This window comes from Salmo trutta, chromosome 15, assembly GCF_901001165.1.
Source record: "Salmo trutta chromosome 15, fSalTru1.1, whole genome shotgun sequence".
In the NCBI taxonomy this organism is placed as follows: domain Eukaryota; kingdom Metazoa; phylum Chordata; class Actinopteri; order Salmoniformes; family Salmonidae; genus Salmo; species Salmo trutta.
The window spans coordinates 11569316-11586751 of NC_042971.1; the positions used below are offsets into that span (position 1 = coordinate 11569316).

At 41.2% G+C, this 17436-nt stretch overlaps 1 protein-coding gene across 1 annotated transcript; it reads right to left on the bottom strand.

Moving 5' to 3' along the window:
• Positions 1 to 2237: 2237 nt before the first annotated feature.
• LOC115148484 (grpE protein homolog 2, mitochondrial) lies at positions 2238 to 10067 on the bottom strand. Its single transcript, XM_029690400.1, has 4 exons — positions 9785 to 10067; positions 5210 to 5369; positions 4979 to 5060; positions 2238 to 4610 (listed from the first exon to the last, which is right to left on the bottom strand). The coding sequence occupies exons 1-4, from the start codon at positions 9865 to 9867 to the stop codon at positions 4285 to 4287; spliced, it is 651 nt and encodes a 216-aa protein (XP_029546260.1). The 5' UTR covers positions 9868 to 10067; the 3' UTR covers positions 2238 to 4284.
• Between the last annotated feature and the right edge of the window lie 7369 nt (positions 10068 to 17436).

A 17436-nucleotide genomic window follows, 5' to 3' on the forward strand; every position in this document is an offset into this window, starting at 1 on the left:
TCCTACCGGCCTTACAACCGCAGAGCATGTGTAACCACACCAGCCCAGGACATCCACATCCCGCTCCTTCACCTGCGGGATCGTCTGAGACCAGCCACCTGGACAGCTGATGAAACTGTGGGTTTGCACAACCGAAAAATGTCTGCACAAATTGTCAGAAACTGTCTCAGGGAAGCTCATCTGCATGCTTGTCATCCTCACAGGGGTCTTGACCTGACTACAGTTCGGTGTAAATGCTTACCTTCGATGGCCACTGGCACACTGGAGAAGAGTACTCCTCACAGGTGAATCCCGGTTTCAACAGTACAGGGCAGATAGGGAAGATGTTAGACAGGGTGTATGGCGTTGTGTGGGCGAGCTCTTTGCTGATGTCAACTTTGTGAACAGAGTGCCCCATGAAGGCGGTGGGCAGGCATAAGCTACGGACAATGAACACAATTGCATTTTATCCATGGCAATTTGAATGCACAGAGATACCGTGATCAGATCCTGAGGCCCATTGTCGTGCCAATCATCCACCGCCATCACCTCATTTTTCAGCATGATAATGTCGCAAGGATCGGTACACAATTCCTGGAAGCTGAAAATGTCCCAGTTCTTCCATGGCCTGCATACTCACCAGACATGTCACCCATTAAACATGTTTGGGATGCTCTGGATCGACATGTACGACAGTGTGTTTCAGCTCCCGCCAATATCCAGCATCTTCACATATCCATTGAAGAGGAGTGGGACAACATTTCACAGGCCACAATCAACAGCCTGATCAACTCTATGCGAAGGAGATGTGTCACGCTGCATGAGGCAAATGGTGGTGACGCCAGACACTGACTGGTTTTCTGATCTACATCCCTACCTTTTTCTGAGGTATCTGTGACCAACAGAAGCATATATGTATTCCCATCATGTGAAATCCATAGATTAGGGCTTAATGAATTCATTTCAATTGACTGATTTCCTTATATGAACTGTAACTCAGTCAAATCTTTGAAATTGTTGCATGTTGTGTTTATATTTTTTGTTCAGTGTATATACCACTATCCCTAACACACCTCACCAACCCTTTCCACTACTTTGTCCCCAACAGAACCTACTCCAGCCCATCGGCCTGGGAGGCTGGTACTCCTTCTCTCAAAACCCTTGTAGTTCTCATGCACTAAAATATGATATACAAAAATGTCTCTGCTGCTGCTACCATCAATTCAGTCTTCTGGGATTTCCTTTCCATCTGTGTGGTACAATTAATAACCACACCAATACCGCCAAGAAGCCACCTTTACTAAAGCAAACTGTTCGGGTCACTCTGTACTGGCCTAATACTCACAGGGATCATCTCCCTCACCCTTTGCCCATCATCCTCTACTTTCCTCACTGCCTCAGCATGACACTTTCTGCACTGCTCTCACCCTGGAAATGTCAATCGGTCTCACCCGCACAGGACATTTCTGATCCCCAGATGTCTCCCATTTCCATGGTATCCAATTGGTAATTACAGTTGAAACACTCCACCTTTTCCACCGAAACTACACTCTTTCGTCCCATGCCCTCCTGCACACAGAAAAATCATTTTGATTGGTCAAATGGCAGTCAAGCATTGATTATCATCTCACCAGAATAAGATCCTCAATATTTATTGGAAAGGTACATTAAACTCATCACTGTGCACTTTAGCTACCCTGTGAAGTTCATCATAACTTATGTAATCATCAGCCTAATAGTACCACACACCATATTATCATGTCACTCCAAGTTTACTTCGATATGATGGTTATTATATCAATATTTGCACACAAAGGTGTTTCCACCGACATTTCTCACATAATTAATTTGACAGACAAAAAGATCCCACCATGTCAAACAAACACTATCTGTCGGCCTTTATAAAATTGTACCAAAACTTTGTTTCCATCACAGCTGTCATTTAAAAAAAATATATACGCTATAACTTTACTTGCATAAAAACTGTGGATGGAAGCATGATTAATGACAAAGTCCACTTCACAAATAATGTTTGATACTCAGGCTGCGGAGAAGGACTACCGATCTTCACTACCACCGGCCCTTCAGAAAAACTCAATCTTTCTACCTATTTTCGACGAGCAAGTAAATTCATGTTCCTGGTGTTCTCTTCATCCAACTTTAGGGCTAGCTTCAAACTTTCCTTTTCCAAATCTAAAAACGGATCACCTTGCAGAACCCACCTCCACATTTCAAATGATTAAACTCAAGTGACAAACAATTTTCTAATACATTTATTAAGGCAATAATGTGATGTAGTGTGGTAGTCTGAAAGCAAAATAATTTGTTAGAGAATACCATAACTTCTCAACCACACGTGTGGTGCTTCATTTATAAGCAAAATGACTTGACAGAAAATGTTATCCATACTATCTATATGTTTTAAAAGGCTCAAAGATCCTTCTTAAAAGTGCCTTTAACTGAATCTATTTCGTAGCTGCATCCCACACAATACTCTTTGGGAAATGCTAAACAAACATTTGTCTATATAAATACATAAATCCCAACATTTTCAATGTAAAAGGTGCCACCTTCATCATAAGGGACAATTACAGGTAACTACACATTCTACGTAACCATCCCATCCTGTAATATCACAGATTCTCTCAAACGTCAAGGACTTAATTCTTACTTGCTCACATACAGAAAAAAACAAAACAATTCTGAAGTGCAGTGTGAATAATGCGACCTCTAGAAATGTACACAGTCCACATAATAGTGTGGGAGAAATGTATGTGGACCTGAAACCAGAGACGTTCACATTAACACAAGGGGTCCTTAAAAGAAACCTATCTTCCATTCACATTAGTAAACAAAAGGTTTTCCTCAACCAGGTCTTATGCAAATATGCAGTATAACAATATCCTCAAGTACCTTTACATATCTTTAAATGTTAGTAAAATAGCTAACGCCAGTGTTTTCCATAAGTACATGGGAGTAGCCAGCCAAATAATAGAAAAAGCAGCCAGCCAAGGGAGATCCGGGCTGGAGGGGTCAAGGTAGGCATGCCCCCTGAGATTTTTTTGCAAAACAAGCTCTATTTTGGTGGCCTCTGGTACATTCTAATGCCCTGATTCAATCCGAAATACACAGCTAAATGATTGAATATTTTAACGACTTTACCTCCCAGGGCCCGGTTTCCCAAAGGAACTTAGGCTTACGTGTGTTTTAACTATGCATCTTTCCTACAACAACCGAAGATGTAACGTTTCCCAAAACACCACGCAGAAAGAACATTCGCCAAGCGCATCGTTCGAGCATGTGTCCATACTGATAGGATCAAAAGAAAGGCAGCGATTTGTTTCCGTTCACCAAACAGATCCATTCAAAAAGAGCCATTCGTACGCGAACAACCCATCACTAGGCTACACTGGCAAGTCTTGACATGGGCTACGAATCCTCGGAAAGTAGAAAACAAGATATTTTGTTTCCTTGTCCCGATGCGAAACAATGGACATATAACTACGTTGTATTATTTATGAATAGCAACAGGATATTGACTTCATTCAGTCAGTTCAACATCTTTCATTAACTAATAAACACTTGCAATTCGGTCGTCAATCAAAGCACAGTAAATAGCCTATGCGCCTGTATTGGCCTATGAAACACGCACAAGAAAAATGAATGTGCCATAAAACAATAAGTGGATTTTAACTCATTGTTACCACTTTATATGGGACGTGTTAATTCACTCACAGGAGACGAAAAATAAGCATCATGCTCTCCCTCCTCCGTGAAAAGAAATTAGACTGCAGCCAACCGATGTACAAAAATAATAGGTACTGAGGCCTGGGAAAGACAGCAGACTGACAAACCATCACTTTTTGACTGACAGGTACCTGTCCTATCAATAAATCACTAGAAGACGCATGTCGTTCATTCAAGTGGGAGAAGGCTACACAGACTTTTCTGACTAGCGAATTGAAACTTTTAAATGAAAAGCCTAGTTAGTTTATGAAGTAGCCGGCTTACACTGAGTCTTATCGGCTATTTAGCTGACGACCGGCACTTATGGAAAACACCCAACACATTCACATGATTAGGCACAATCTAAAAATGATTATATTCTAGAAGAATGTGAACAAGCCCATTATTTTCAGATTGTAAAATACAGAAAAAAGGTCAAATAAATTGTTATATACATGACTGTACATAATGAGAACGTAACCAAATTGGAACAACCCACTAAAACATTGAAATGCAAAGCTAGAACTGTAAGGTGCAGATAGTAAAGTACTACAGTGAGGGCAGAGACTAGCACAAGCCCTAGTCCTGCTCCTGCTTCATCACAGCGATGCCCACCTGGGCATGACGAATGGTGCGTCCGTGGAGCTTGTACCCATCCTGTTTCACTATAGTAACGGTGCTGGGCTCCCCTCCCTCAGCAGGAGTGTGGCACACTATCTCATGCTGGTAAGGGTCGTATTTATCCCCAACAGGGCTCATCTTATTCAGGCCGTGCTTTGTGAAGATCCCCTGCAGCCTGTCCTGGACCTGAGCCAGCCTCTGGCCCTCTTCTTCCTGCAGGTTGTCTGTAGTCTTCTCTAGCAGGTCAGCCACCTCAACCAGTTCACGGCAGAAACTCTGGATCCCTGTTTGAGTGGTGGTAAGGGAGAGGAATTAGAACTGCACAAAGTAGAGCAGTGGGGTATTTTTTTGGGGGGGGGGGGGGGGCAATATACAAAAGTTGAGAACGATCATTGGAAAAATACAATTTTATTGAGTAAATGTATTTTGTAGTAAATGTAGTTTATTTTCATTTTATGAATTGAAGGATATGTATTGATGTAAAAATAGGATTTTAGACTTTAAGGTTGTGTCATTAGATTTGGGGAGGAATCGCCAGAAATTCTGGTGGGAAAAAATTGGGGTCCCCAGAAATTCAAGGCGAAAATGAATACCATTGAAGTAGAGGGACCACACTAGGTATGATGTCAGGGTAGGAGAAAAAACATCTCACCAAAAAGCTTGGCGTCTTGGACAAACTTCTGAGTTCTTTTTCGAACGTTGTCAGAGTCAGCCATGGCCCTTTTGTATCTTTCCTGAAATACAATACAGTATAGTACATCATACGTGATTTAATTCTTTGTATTTCCAGGGAAAAATCTAAACAAATCTATGCAGGCTGTAGGTAGCACCAGTCAAGACAAAGAATCTTCCTCCTTACTCTCACCGCCATCGAGGCTCTTACCGTGAGCTCCCTGACCTGCTCCTCCAGCTTGCTGGCCCTCATCTCCAGCAGTCTCACATTGGTCATCGTATGGCTGGAGTCATCTGTGGTGTCATCACCACTGCAATTATCACCTGTTCCCCAATGCTTTGCCGCTGTGCTGTACAGGCCAATCAAAGCCCTGGAAAGCAAAAGACTATTAAATTGTGAACCTAGCAAGAGACCATTTGGCTAGCGGTGTTTCTGTAATGTAGGATACAATGTTGGCCTACATATAATGGCAGAATTTGGAAAATAAATGCCCTGCTGATTAATACAAATCATCATTAAATCCTTCTGCCAGGAAGGTCTACTTTGCAGTCAACATTTAGTTGAAGGTTTTTTGGGAAAGGCTTTAGAAATTAATTCAAACAGCACATGACTGAATTGCGCGTCTCGAAGATTTAACCAATACTTTGGACAACATTTTTTGTAATATTTTTTGTATTTTATCTCCCTTTTATCCTAATTCCAATTACAATCTTGTCTCATCGTTGCAACTCCCCAACGTGCTCGGGAGGCGAAGGTCGAGTCATGCGTCCTCCGAAACATGACCCGCCAAACCGCGCTTCTTAACACCAGCCCGCTTAACCAGGAAGCCAGCCTCAATGTGTTGGAGGAAACACCGTTCAATCGACAACCGAGGTCAGCCTGCAGCCGCCCGGCCCGCCACAAGGAGTCTCTAGAGCGCGATGAACCAAGTAAAGCCCCTCTGGCCAAAGCCTCCCCTAACCCGGACGACGCTGGGCCAATTGTGTGCTGCCCTATGGGTCTCCCAGTCACGGCTGGTTGTCGTTCAAATCTGTGAGCTGCTCCATGCAACAACCAGTTGAAAGCGGCGCGCTCTTGCTGCCAATGCCGTCTGATATTCCGCTGAAACTAGATATGTGTGTGGCACACATGTTAATATATTTCACGTGCTTTGCGATTGTGTAGGCTACTTTGTGCATAATTTCTCTATTGCACTACATAATTGATACGGCATACACCTGCACTACACTGCTTTGATACACATCAGTGGGGATTAAGAAGTGAGTATATGCAAAAATGTGGGTATACGGCGGCATATACCCTCCACTACACCACTGGAGCGAGGGATAAATACCCAAGATGTGGAGATGATGGGGAACAGTGTGTATATCACTGTCTTTGCCAAAACTTTGCAATATTTAGATACATTTTTAGATGAACTTCTCTGAGTATTGTTCCGTTACCTTTTTTCAGTATGTTGTCAAAAACGCTTTTTGAACTATTGGGATTTTCATAGATGATATGTAGCAAAGCCTGGAGTAGATCCACAGATGATGCAATCTCTATTTTACTCAACACTGCCCTTTCCCACCTGGACAGAAGGAACACCTACGTGAGAATGCTGTTCATCGACTACAGCTCAGCACTCTAGCGCACTCAAACCGCATCACTAAGCTAAGGACCTTGGGACTAAATGCCTCCTCAACACGTGGGCCCCTCAGTGGTGTGTGCTCAGTCCCCTCCTGTTCTCCCAGTTCACCCATGACTACGTAGCCAAGCAAGACTCCAACACCATAATTAAGTTTGCTGACGACACAACGGTGGTAGGCCTGATTACCGACAACGATGAGACAGCCTATAGGGATGTGGTGCCAGGACAACAACCTCTCCCTCAACGTAATCAAGACAAAGGAGATGATCGTGGACTACGGAAAAGGAGGGCCGAGCACGCCCCAATTTTAAATCGACAGGGCTGTAGTGTAGCAGGTTGAGAGCTTCAAGTTCCTTGGTGTCCACATCACCAACAAACTATCATAGTCCAAACACACCAAGACAGTCGTGAAGAGGGCACAACAACACCTATCCCCCTCAAGAGACTGAAAAGATTTGGCATGTGTCCTCAGATCCTCAAAAAGTCCTACAGCTGCACCATCGAGAGCATCCTGACTGGTTGCATCACCACCTGACATGGCAACTGCTTGGCCTCCGACCGCAAGACGCTACAGAGGGTAGTGCGTACAGCCCAGTACATCATTGGGGCCAAGCTTCCTGCCATCCAGAACCTCTATACCAGGCGGTGTCAGAGGAAGTTGCCACCTTTGTCATAGACTGTTCTCTCTGCTACCGCACGGCAAGCAGTACCATTGATGCTATGGACTGGCCCGCCCGTTCCCCAGACCTGAATCCAATTGAGCACATCTGGGACATCATGTCTCGCTCCATCCACCAACGCCACGTTGCACCACAGACTGTCCAGGAGTTGGCGGATGCTTTAGTTCAGGTCTGGGAGGAGATCCCTCAGGAGACCATCCGCCACCTCATCAGGAGCATGCCCAGGCGTTGTAGGGAGGTCATACAGGCATGTGGAGGCCACACACACTACTGAGCCTCATTTTGACTTGTTTTAAGGGCATTACATCAAAGTTGGATCAGCCTGTAGTGTGGTTTTCCACTTTAATTTTGAGTGTGACTCCAAATCCAGACCTCCATGGGTTGATAAATTGGATTTCCATTGATTATTTATGTGTGATTTTGTTGTCAGCACATTCAACTATGTCAAGAAAAAAGTATTTAATAAGATTATTTCATTCATTCAGATCTAGGATGTGTTATTTTAATGTTCCCTTTATTTTTTTGAGCAGTGTATTTCTAAGATGCATACTTTCAGTTTTTCCAAACTCACTTCACTCACACATAAGAGGGAGACTTGCGCTACAGGTGCTGCACATGTGCATATAAAATGTGATGCTGCAATGCCCAATTACATGTTCTAATAGTTTGAAAGATTGCTCAGAAAACCAGGTGTTTTAATTGGTGTATGCTTACTTTCGATTTTGACCTTAAGCCAAACAAGATAATCTGAGTATGGTGTTTACAAGACTACTTCCATAATCAGTTTAATATTGAATTATTAGTGTGTATGTAAACACAATCTGTGACAACAGTTGGCTGCTATTTAACTGATAGTTTGTCTGTCAAATCTGTGTATTGGTGTGTGGCTGGCAACTTTCATAGAGAAACCCCCCTGAATTATTTGTTCCGTTTGAGAAAGAAAATGACAGCAGCGTTGTAAGTCCTGCGACCCCCAGCACATATGAGAAAATCAACAGTACAAAACAAAAGATATTGATCCGTTTTAAGTAAATGATCTTGTTGACCAAAAACCTTTATACTAACATCCCCAATTTTCGGTCAAAAGGGATGTGTAATTCCCACTGAGGTATAAAGAAAGGTAATTCCCCCCCAATTTGATGTGGTCAAAACGTCTGTTTATGTAATGTAATATCATACTGTCCACATCATGGAAAAGAGCGTAATATAAATTAATTACATATTCAATTATTTTGCTATATCTTCATTTAAGACAGTAAATGACGCAAACTCAAGATTTTTTTCTCTTCTATAATCACATTTCTCACTAGTTTAACCACTTAGCTAATGATTTTAAAAATGCACAATTTAACTGGGCGCTCTAGTATAGAAATAGCTCCCATATTGAATGTGCAGCAGCTCCTGGTTCTAATGTCAGTAACCAGGTTTCCATACAACCTTTTCAGAGTAAAGTACATGTAGGATAAACAATATAATCACAGGCCTGGTGGAACTACAGATTTGTCGGAAACTTTCCAAATGTCAACAAAACAAAAATTGCTAGACAATGTGGGATCTTTCTGTGTCGGTAAAATTAATTATGCGAGAAATGGCGGTAGAAACGCTTTTATGCGCACATAATGATATAATAACCATCATATCGAAGTAAACTTAGTCACGCGATGACATGTGTGGTCCTCCCACTACGACTCCGTAAAGTATGCAGTTTATTATACTACAGATCAAATAAGTTACGATGAACTTCACAGGGTGGTGAACGTGCAAGGTGATGGGCTTGATGTCCCTTTTCAGAAATATCGAGGGTTTTATTCTGGTGACAAGACGATCGATGCTTGGCTGCTAAAAAATATAAATAATTTCGCTCTTTTGTCCATACTAATCTCATCATGTAGGCTATACCCTACACCCGCACTGTATATGCAAGATGTTGGCTAATGATGCCAACATCAGTGGGCACATTCGTTATATAACGCACATTTTCTTTGTGACAAAACCGCCAGTAGAGTTAAACGCGATAGAAACCCATTTAACTTGTATTTGTTATTCGGTACATGGTAATTTAACCCCAAAATTAATGTTTAAATCATCACGCAAAGACTAGTCAATTTGATGGAAACATTTCTAGTGGGAAAATGCACATTGTTTTTATGCGGATTTTAGAATATTCACATGAAAATCTGTCGCCAATTGGGACGGAACGCTATTTGATGGCAGCAGCCCATTCCTTCGACTTCCCTACAAGTAGCTAGTTAACCCGTTATGAAGCATAAATTAGCTAGCTAGCGACCACTGACTTAATCTAAAACCGTCAGTGAGCTAACCGTTAACGCTATTAAACGAACTAATGTTGCTAAAAGCAGCGTTAGCTAGCTAGCTTTTGTACAGCAAGCTTGTTCCCGCAGCGTTGAAAGTTGGGTCTTTACTTTACACTGTATTTTTTGGGAATAGCTAGAGGGATATGTTGACCAACCTTACCTGTGATCATTCGACAAAAATAGTTGTAATCTGCCGACGCAGTTGAGACTTTTCCGAGCCAAGAAAAGACAGCGCATGGCCATATTATTCGGACTCTTGTTACCTAGTTACATTCAATTACAGCAGAACAAAGCCAGACCTGCGGAGAGAAACCCCTTGCGGGGGCACACGGAACGGGTCGGCTGTCGGCGGGGTCGTTCCCCACCACCACAAGTTTTCATTTGCGGAGTCTTTCCAGACAGACAAGCGATGGGCAAAGCTGGGTTCGTTCGCTCAGTGGGTTCTTCTTCGATGAGGTTTAACGGTGGTTGGCATCCAATAAATGTTACATTACCGCCGTCTACTAGACTGGAGTATAACTCCCTTATCCTTTGCTTAATATTAATAATAATAATAATATTTTTTTATTATTAAATCAACAAAAAAATGTAATACAACAAATACCCTACCATCTAACACTACACTAACAAATAATAATAATAAATACCACACTCCCCTATTTAACCCTCCTGCTGTGTTCCGGTCGAATTGGACCGATTTGCAAGTTTTCATTTAATATGATTGTCATAAGGTTCCATGACTTTGTCCACACAGGGCATCTGAACACACAAAATACATTTTGATGATTTTGGGTGTTTTATTGAACTTTTGTACACCTGTGGTGTTCCTGGTCAAAAATGACCAGTCAAAAGAAATGAATGGGTGAGATTACAATTAGTGTATAAAATTGAGTTCAGGCACATTCTCATTCATCAGATAGACGCACTTCCTCTCCCAGACCCCCACATGCATGTGTGTTTGAGCACGCACGTGCGCGCACACACACACACACACACACACACACCTCACTCCCTTCTTGGCTTCCATGGCAACCCTCACATGAACCTTTCCCCAATAGAATCGTTCCCCCACGGGAACCACACCTGTTGGCATTCTCACAAACAATCACAACATTGTTTCAATAATATATAGAACTGTTCTCACAGCTCTGGTATATAAAGCTTTTTTGAGGCCTTGTTCACAATTCATTCTGTGGCAGCACAATGAACAAACAATATACTGTATGTGAGGCTCTTGATCATATCTTTGATCATGACACTGGTGAGGAGGAGAGAGTCCTTGTTAAACTTTGACACAAAGTAGTCTGTGATAAATAGCACAAGATGTTTCATCTGAGTATTTGTTATAGTCAAAATAATCCATACATTATGCTTTTTTTTAAAACTCAAAAACTAGTTGTATGAGCCCAGGTCAATGAGGCCTACAGGCCATAAATAGAAAATAGAAGTTCAAAGCGTGTAATGTCCACAAGAACTTAAGTTGATAAAAAGATCTAACACAACATTAGGTGATAATATATGTATTCTTATGGATTTATAATGAGCTATAATGGGGTGGCCATTTTGGACCGGGAACACAGAATGAATTAACATGTAATGAACACAACAGGAGGGTTAAATCTATTTAGTCCTACTTCAGGCCAACAGCATGAAAAGATGGGACACCACCACTTAACTTCCCTTCTGCACACCTAGGAACCTCCATCCTATACACTGCTGCCACATGCCCATTTTACAATTTTTTTACCAGGTAAGTTGACTGAGAACACATTCTCATTTACAGCAACAACCTGAGGAATAGTTACAGGGGAGAGGAGGGGGATGAATGAGCCAATTGTAAGCTGGGGATGATTAGGTGACTGTGATGGTATGAGGGCCAGATTGGGAATTTGTCCAGGACACCAGGGTTAACACCCCTACTCTTACAATAAGTGCCATGTGTTCTTTAGGGACCACAGAGAATCAGGACACCCATTAAACGTCTTATCTGAAAGACGGCACCCTACACAGGCCCTGGGGCATTGGGATATTTGTTTTTAGACCTGAGGAAAGAGTGCCTCCTACTGGTCCTCCAACACCATTTCCAGCAGCATCTGGTCTCCCATCTAGGGACCAACCAGGACCAACCCTGCTTGGCTTCAGAAGCAAGCCAGCAGTGGGATGTAGGGTGGTATGTTGCTGGCCCATAAGCTTAACACCTGTAGTAACGTAATATAGTCGGCATAAAAGCTCGTATAGGATAACTTATATATCCTAACATCACTTTGTCGGGAAAAGACTCAACAACAAAATTCAAAAGAACAAACAATGACTTCTGTTTCTCCACTCACGCCATCCTGTCTGCGTCACTCCAAACAACGAGCATCACAAACACGGGGAATCTTCCCCTTCAGTTGGTCAGCTTTCACATTTACCGCTACCAAAGTAATCACTCGTTTCAATGGCGCCCTTTTCTTGAGAGCAAAACAATTCACCTCTCTTGTCCCCATTAATTTAACGCGGAGCGCCTGTTCCCTCTGTCCAGCAGAAACACATACAATTATCACAAGACAACTTCTGGTCACCCTCACTGATTCCACAGCACCCAACTCTGTTTCCATCCACGGTGAAACCTCAAATGAATCAGCCAAAAAGCAAGAGTCCACTTTTTCCAAAAACTTCACTCCTACCATCACAGACTCATCTTTATCCTGACCCTCGGAGCAAGCCTCGGTTTCCGAGAACTTCACCACACCTACCAAGTCTTCTTGAACTGCACTGTTGGTTAAGGGCTTGTAAGTAAGCGTTTCTACACTAGTTGTACTCGGCGCATGTGACAAATAAAGTTTGATTTGATTTGATTTTGTTCTTGCCTTGTCAAGGGACGCCATTTAACCGGCTGTCGCAATCTCCTTACAATCAGCACGGCCCCTCTTTCAGTGGGTTCGCCTGTGCATGTCAGTACAAAAATGTTTTGCAACGTTGCAGTTAGAAATGCCATGCATAGAACTGACATGATTCCTTAGAATCAGAGAGGCATGTTTGCAGTGGTGGAAAATGTACCAAATTGTCGTACTTGAGTAAAAGTAAAGGTACCTTCATAGAAAATGACTCAAGTAAAAAGTCACCCAGTAATATGTTACTTGAGTAATAGTCTAAAAGTAGTTCGTTTTAAATATACTTAAGTATCGAAAGTAAATGTAATTGCTAAAATATACATAAGTATCAAAAGTAAAAGTATAAATAATTTAAAATTCCTTATATTATGCAAACCAGACGGCACAATTTTCTATTTTTTATTTTATTTACAGATAGCCAGGGTCACACACCAACACTCAGACATAATTTACAAACGAAGCATGTGTGTTTAGTGAGTCCGCCAGATCAGAGGCAGTAGGGATGATATTTGGTTGATAGCGCAAGAATTTGACAATTTTCCTGTCCTGCTAAGCATTCAAAATATAACGAGTACTTTGGGGTGTATGGAGTAAAAAGTACATTATTTTCTTAAGGAATTTAGTGAAGTAAAAGTAGTTAAAAATATAAATAGTAAAGTAAAGTACAGATACCCCAAAAAACGACTTAAGTAGTACTAAAAAGTATTTTTACTTAAGTACTTTACACCACTGCATGTTTGTTCAACATAATACATTTGTATTTGAACGTTGGACAACGTTGTGTAAGTTCTCCTGCTGAACGCGGCCCTGGCCTTCTCCCTACCTATGTGAAGCTAGCCAGAATAACGAATTTGAGGTTCCCCTTCAAAATAAAAGTAATTCGTTTGAAGTGATGCAAACAGATACAAATTTGAAAGATACAAATAGTGGAATCATTCCATATTTGTACTAGATATAGCCCTTGATCATGACTCTAAGTTCCATTATTACATTACACATAAGAGTCATTGGACGAAGGCGTCTTCTGTAGGTGGGAGTTTTGTTTACAGCCGCATCGCTTGCAGTACGGTTTTGAAAGCAGAAATAATAATAATTTAAAAAAGTTTAATTATACCCACCCTTACGGTTCTTGCACGGCCATATTTCCTTGTTACAGCACTTCGGAAAACAGACGGAAGACAGAGTGGATTACCTGTGCTAATTAGCTATCTGCATCTTCAAACACCTGTGTGTAAACGGAAGACGGGCGCCACAAACGTGTTGTCACTGAAAAATACTGTCGGCTGCAACTGTTAAAACCGGTTATGTAAGTGTGTATTTTGTACAGTAAGTGTGTATTTTGCATTTGTGAAATTATTTTGATGTGATATTACAGTACAAGGATTTATGTTTCTAGAACCGTATTGCAATTGAGAATCGACTCACTGTTTTGGCTTCCAGAGCCAATTTTCCCTTTATACAGAACATGTAAGGTCCTTGGACTAAGGAGTAACTATTGGCTCCTTTAATCGAATATTGGGCTAGTCTAGATAATGCTAGAGAATGTTACATAATTTAAGATTAAATACAATAATGAATTAGTTTGACAATAAACAGAAAACACTGTTTAAATTACACTGTACTGCACTACACAGCCTTAGCTATGAATTGTGCACCCTGAAACAAGGTATCAGCTTACACAGTGACACCCACAGAAAACAATTCTCAGGAGTTTCCACAAATATTTGCATTTTAGCTCTTATTGCAGGACTTTGACTGTGGGAAATCACCTTCAGAGTCAGCCTATTGTGCCTATTGAATATTCAAATTGCACTGTACAGCCTAACCTACGGACTGTGTACCCGTGGAATGGGGTATCAGCTTACTCAGTGACACCCACAGATCATAACTATGTAGAATTTACACAAATATTAGCATCTTAGCTCTTATTGCAGGACTCTAAAACCACTGTGAAATAAGTCACATTAGCTCACCAGTCAACCTTCTGCTATATATGTGTATAAAACATTTATAGCTAATGTAGCTCATTTCACAGTGGTTTCAGAGTCATCCAGTAAGAAATAACATGCACATATTTGTGTAAACTCTACATAGTTCTGATCTGTGGGTGTCACTGAGTAGGCTGATGAAAAAACATTAACACAAATTAAGATTTGTATTTTTTCTTTTTACATTTATATGACAATTTAAAAACACAATACAACCACACATGTGGACACAATGCATTTAAAATAATCGTGGATGACACAAAATAAAATTAAAAAAATACTCTTACCACTTATAAAAAATTATCTAGATTAATAAAACAAAGAAGTTGATACAAACACCATCGTAGAGTTCCTTCACAATGAGGATTGCTGGTGCTACTGCTGACAATCCACTTGAGTAAGATGATAGTTTGGTATCAATGTTCAGTTTGTTTAGGAATCATTTTGAAATGTATGTTATATGCAATGGGTATGCTTAGCCTCAGTTCTTCAAACACTGTACTAGGAGATGGAAATAGGGATTGTTTTGGGACCGGGTAATTCTTTTCAATCCAGTGTGACCGTGACCCTAGACTCACTATCAGTTTACTTGTTAAAATTTTGGCATCTCTTTCAGGTAAATTGCCCACTCTTTGTTTGTTGACAGGATGGGTGCACAACACATAGGTAAAGCTGTACAGTGCATATACTGTACATATACTGTAAGTATGCCCATACCCGATTCCACAAGTCTTAGCCCCCTCAGTTGAAACTTGTGTCCCCTCAGTTTTAGTTTAATATTGCCTTCAGAAAGTATTAATACCCCTTGATTTTTTCCACTTTTTGTTGCGTTACAGCCTGAATTTAAAATTGATTAGATTGAGATTTTGTTTTGCTGGCCAACAGACAATACCCCACCCATAATGTCAAAGTGGAATTATTACATTTTTAACAATTAATTAAAAATACAAATCTGAAATGTCTTGCGTCAATAAGTATTCAACCCCTGCGTGTGGAGTTGCCTCGATGCTGACTAGTCTCCCAGTCTCTGCTGCTGAAAAACATCCCCACAGCATGATGCTGCCACTACCATGCTTCACCGTAGGGATGGTGCCAGGTTTCCTCCAGACGTGACGTTTGGCATTCAGGCCAAAGGGTTCAATCTTGGTTTCATCAGAACAGAGAATCTTGTTTCTCAGGGTCTGAGTCCTTTAGGTGCCTTTTGGCAAACTCCAAGAGGGCTGTCATGTGCCTTTTTACTGAGGAATGACTGCTTTATATAAAAGTATCATGTATGTAAAATGTGTATGTAAAATGCATGTACACTACCGGTCAAAAGTTTTAGAACACCTACTCATTCAAGGGTTTTTCGTCATTTTTACTATTTTCTACTTTGTAGAAAATAAGTGTTAAAAATAAGTGTTATACAAATCAAAATATATTTTATATTTGAGATTCTTCAAATAGCCACCCTTTGCCTTGATGACAGCTTTGCGCACTCTTGGCATTCTCTCAACCAGCTTCAACTGGAAAGCTTTTCCAACAGTCTTGAAGGAGTTCCCACATATGGTGAGTACTTGTTAGCTGCTTTTCCTTAACTCTGCGCTCCGACTCATCCCAAACCATCTCAATTTGGTTGAGACCCGGGGATTGTGGAGGCCAGGTCATCTGATGCAGCACTCCATCCACTTTCCTTCTTGGTAAAATAGCCCTTACACAGCCTGGAGGTGTGTTGGGTTATTGTCCTGTTGAAAAACACATTTTAGTCCCACTAAGCCAAAACCAGATGGGATGGTGTATCGCTGCAGAATGCTGTGGTAGCCATGCTGGTTAAGTGAGCCTTGAATTCGAAATAAATCACAGACAATGTCACCAGCAAAGCACCCACACACCATATCACCTTCTCCTCCATGCTTTACAGTGGGAAATACACATGCGGAGATCATCCGTTTACCACACCACGTCTCACAAAGACACAGCGTTTGGAACCAAAAATTTCCAATTTGGATTCCAGACCAAAGGACAGATTTACACCGGTCTAATGTCCACTGTTTGTGTTCCTTGGCCCAAACAAGTCTCTTCTTCTTATTGATGTCCCTTAGTAGTGGTTTCTTTGCAGCAATTCAACCATGAAGGCCTGATTCACACAGTCTCCTCTGTACAGTTGATGTTGAGATGTGTCTGTTATTTGAACTCTGAAGCATTAATTTGGGCTGCAATTTCTGAGGCTGGTAAATCTAATGAACTTATCCTCTGCAGCAGAGATAACTCTGGGTCTTCCATTCCTGTGGCGGTCCTCATGAGAGCCAGTTTCATCATAGCGCTTGATGGTTTTTGCGACTGAACTTGAAGAAACTTTCGAAGTTCTCGAAATTTTCCGTATTGACTGATCTTCATGTCTTAAAATAGTGATGGACTGTTGTTTCGTCTTTGCTTATTTGAGCTGTTCCTGCCATATTATGGACTTGGTCTTTTACAAAATAGGGCTATCTTCTGTATACCCCCCTACTTAGTCACAACACAACTGAATGGCTCAAACGCATTAACAAGGAAATAAATTCCACAATTGTTATTTTTTTTCTCACCTTTATTTAACCAGGTAGGCCAGTTGAGAACAAGTTCTCATTTACAACTGCGGCCTGGCCAAGATAAAGCAAAGCAGTGTAACACAAACAACACGGAGTTACACATGGGACAAACAAACTTACAGTCAATAACACAATAGAAAAATATATATACAGTGTGTGCAAATGTAGTAAGATTAAGGAGGTGAGGCAATAAATAGGCCATAGTGGTGAAATTACAATTTAGCATTAACACTGGAGTGATAGATGAGCAGAAGATTACATTTACATTTTAGTCATTTAGCAGACGCTCTTATCCAGAGCAACTTACAGTAGTGAATGCATACATTTCATACATTTTTTTCTGTGCTGGCCCCCCGTGGGAATCGAACCCACAACCCTGGC

Coding starts and splice junctions, on each gene's coding strand:
- LOC115148484 (XM_029690400.1), bottom strand. CDS start 9,867: ATGGCCATGCGCTGTCTTTTCTTGGCTCGGAAAAGTCTCAACTGCGTC. Junction 5,370..9,784: donor TTTTTGTCGAATGATCACAG/GTAAGGTTGGTC, acceptor TTTGCTTTCCAG/GGCTTTGATTGGCCTGTACA. Junction 5,061..5,209: donor AGCAGGTCAGGGAGCTCACG/GTAAGAGCCTCG, acceptor ATTGTATTTCAG/GAAAGATACAAAAGGGCCAT.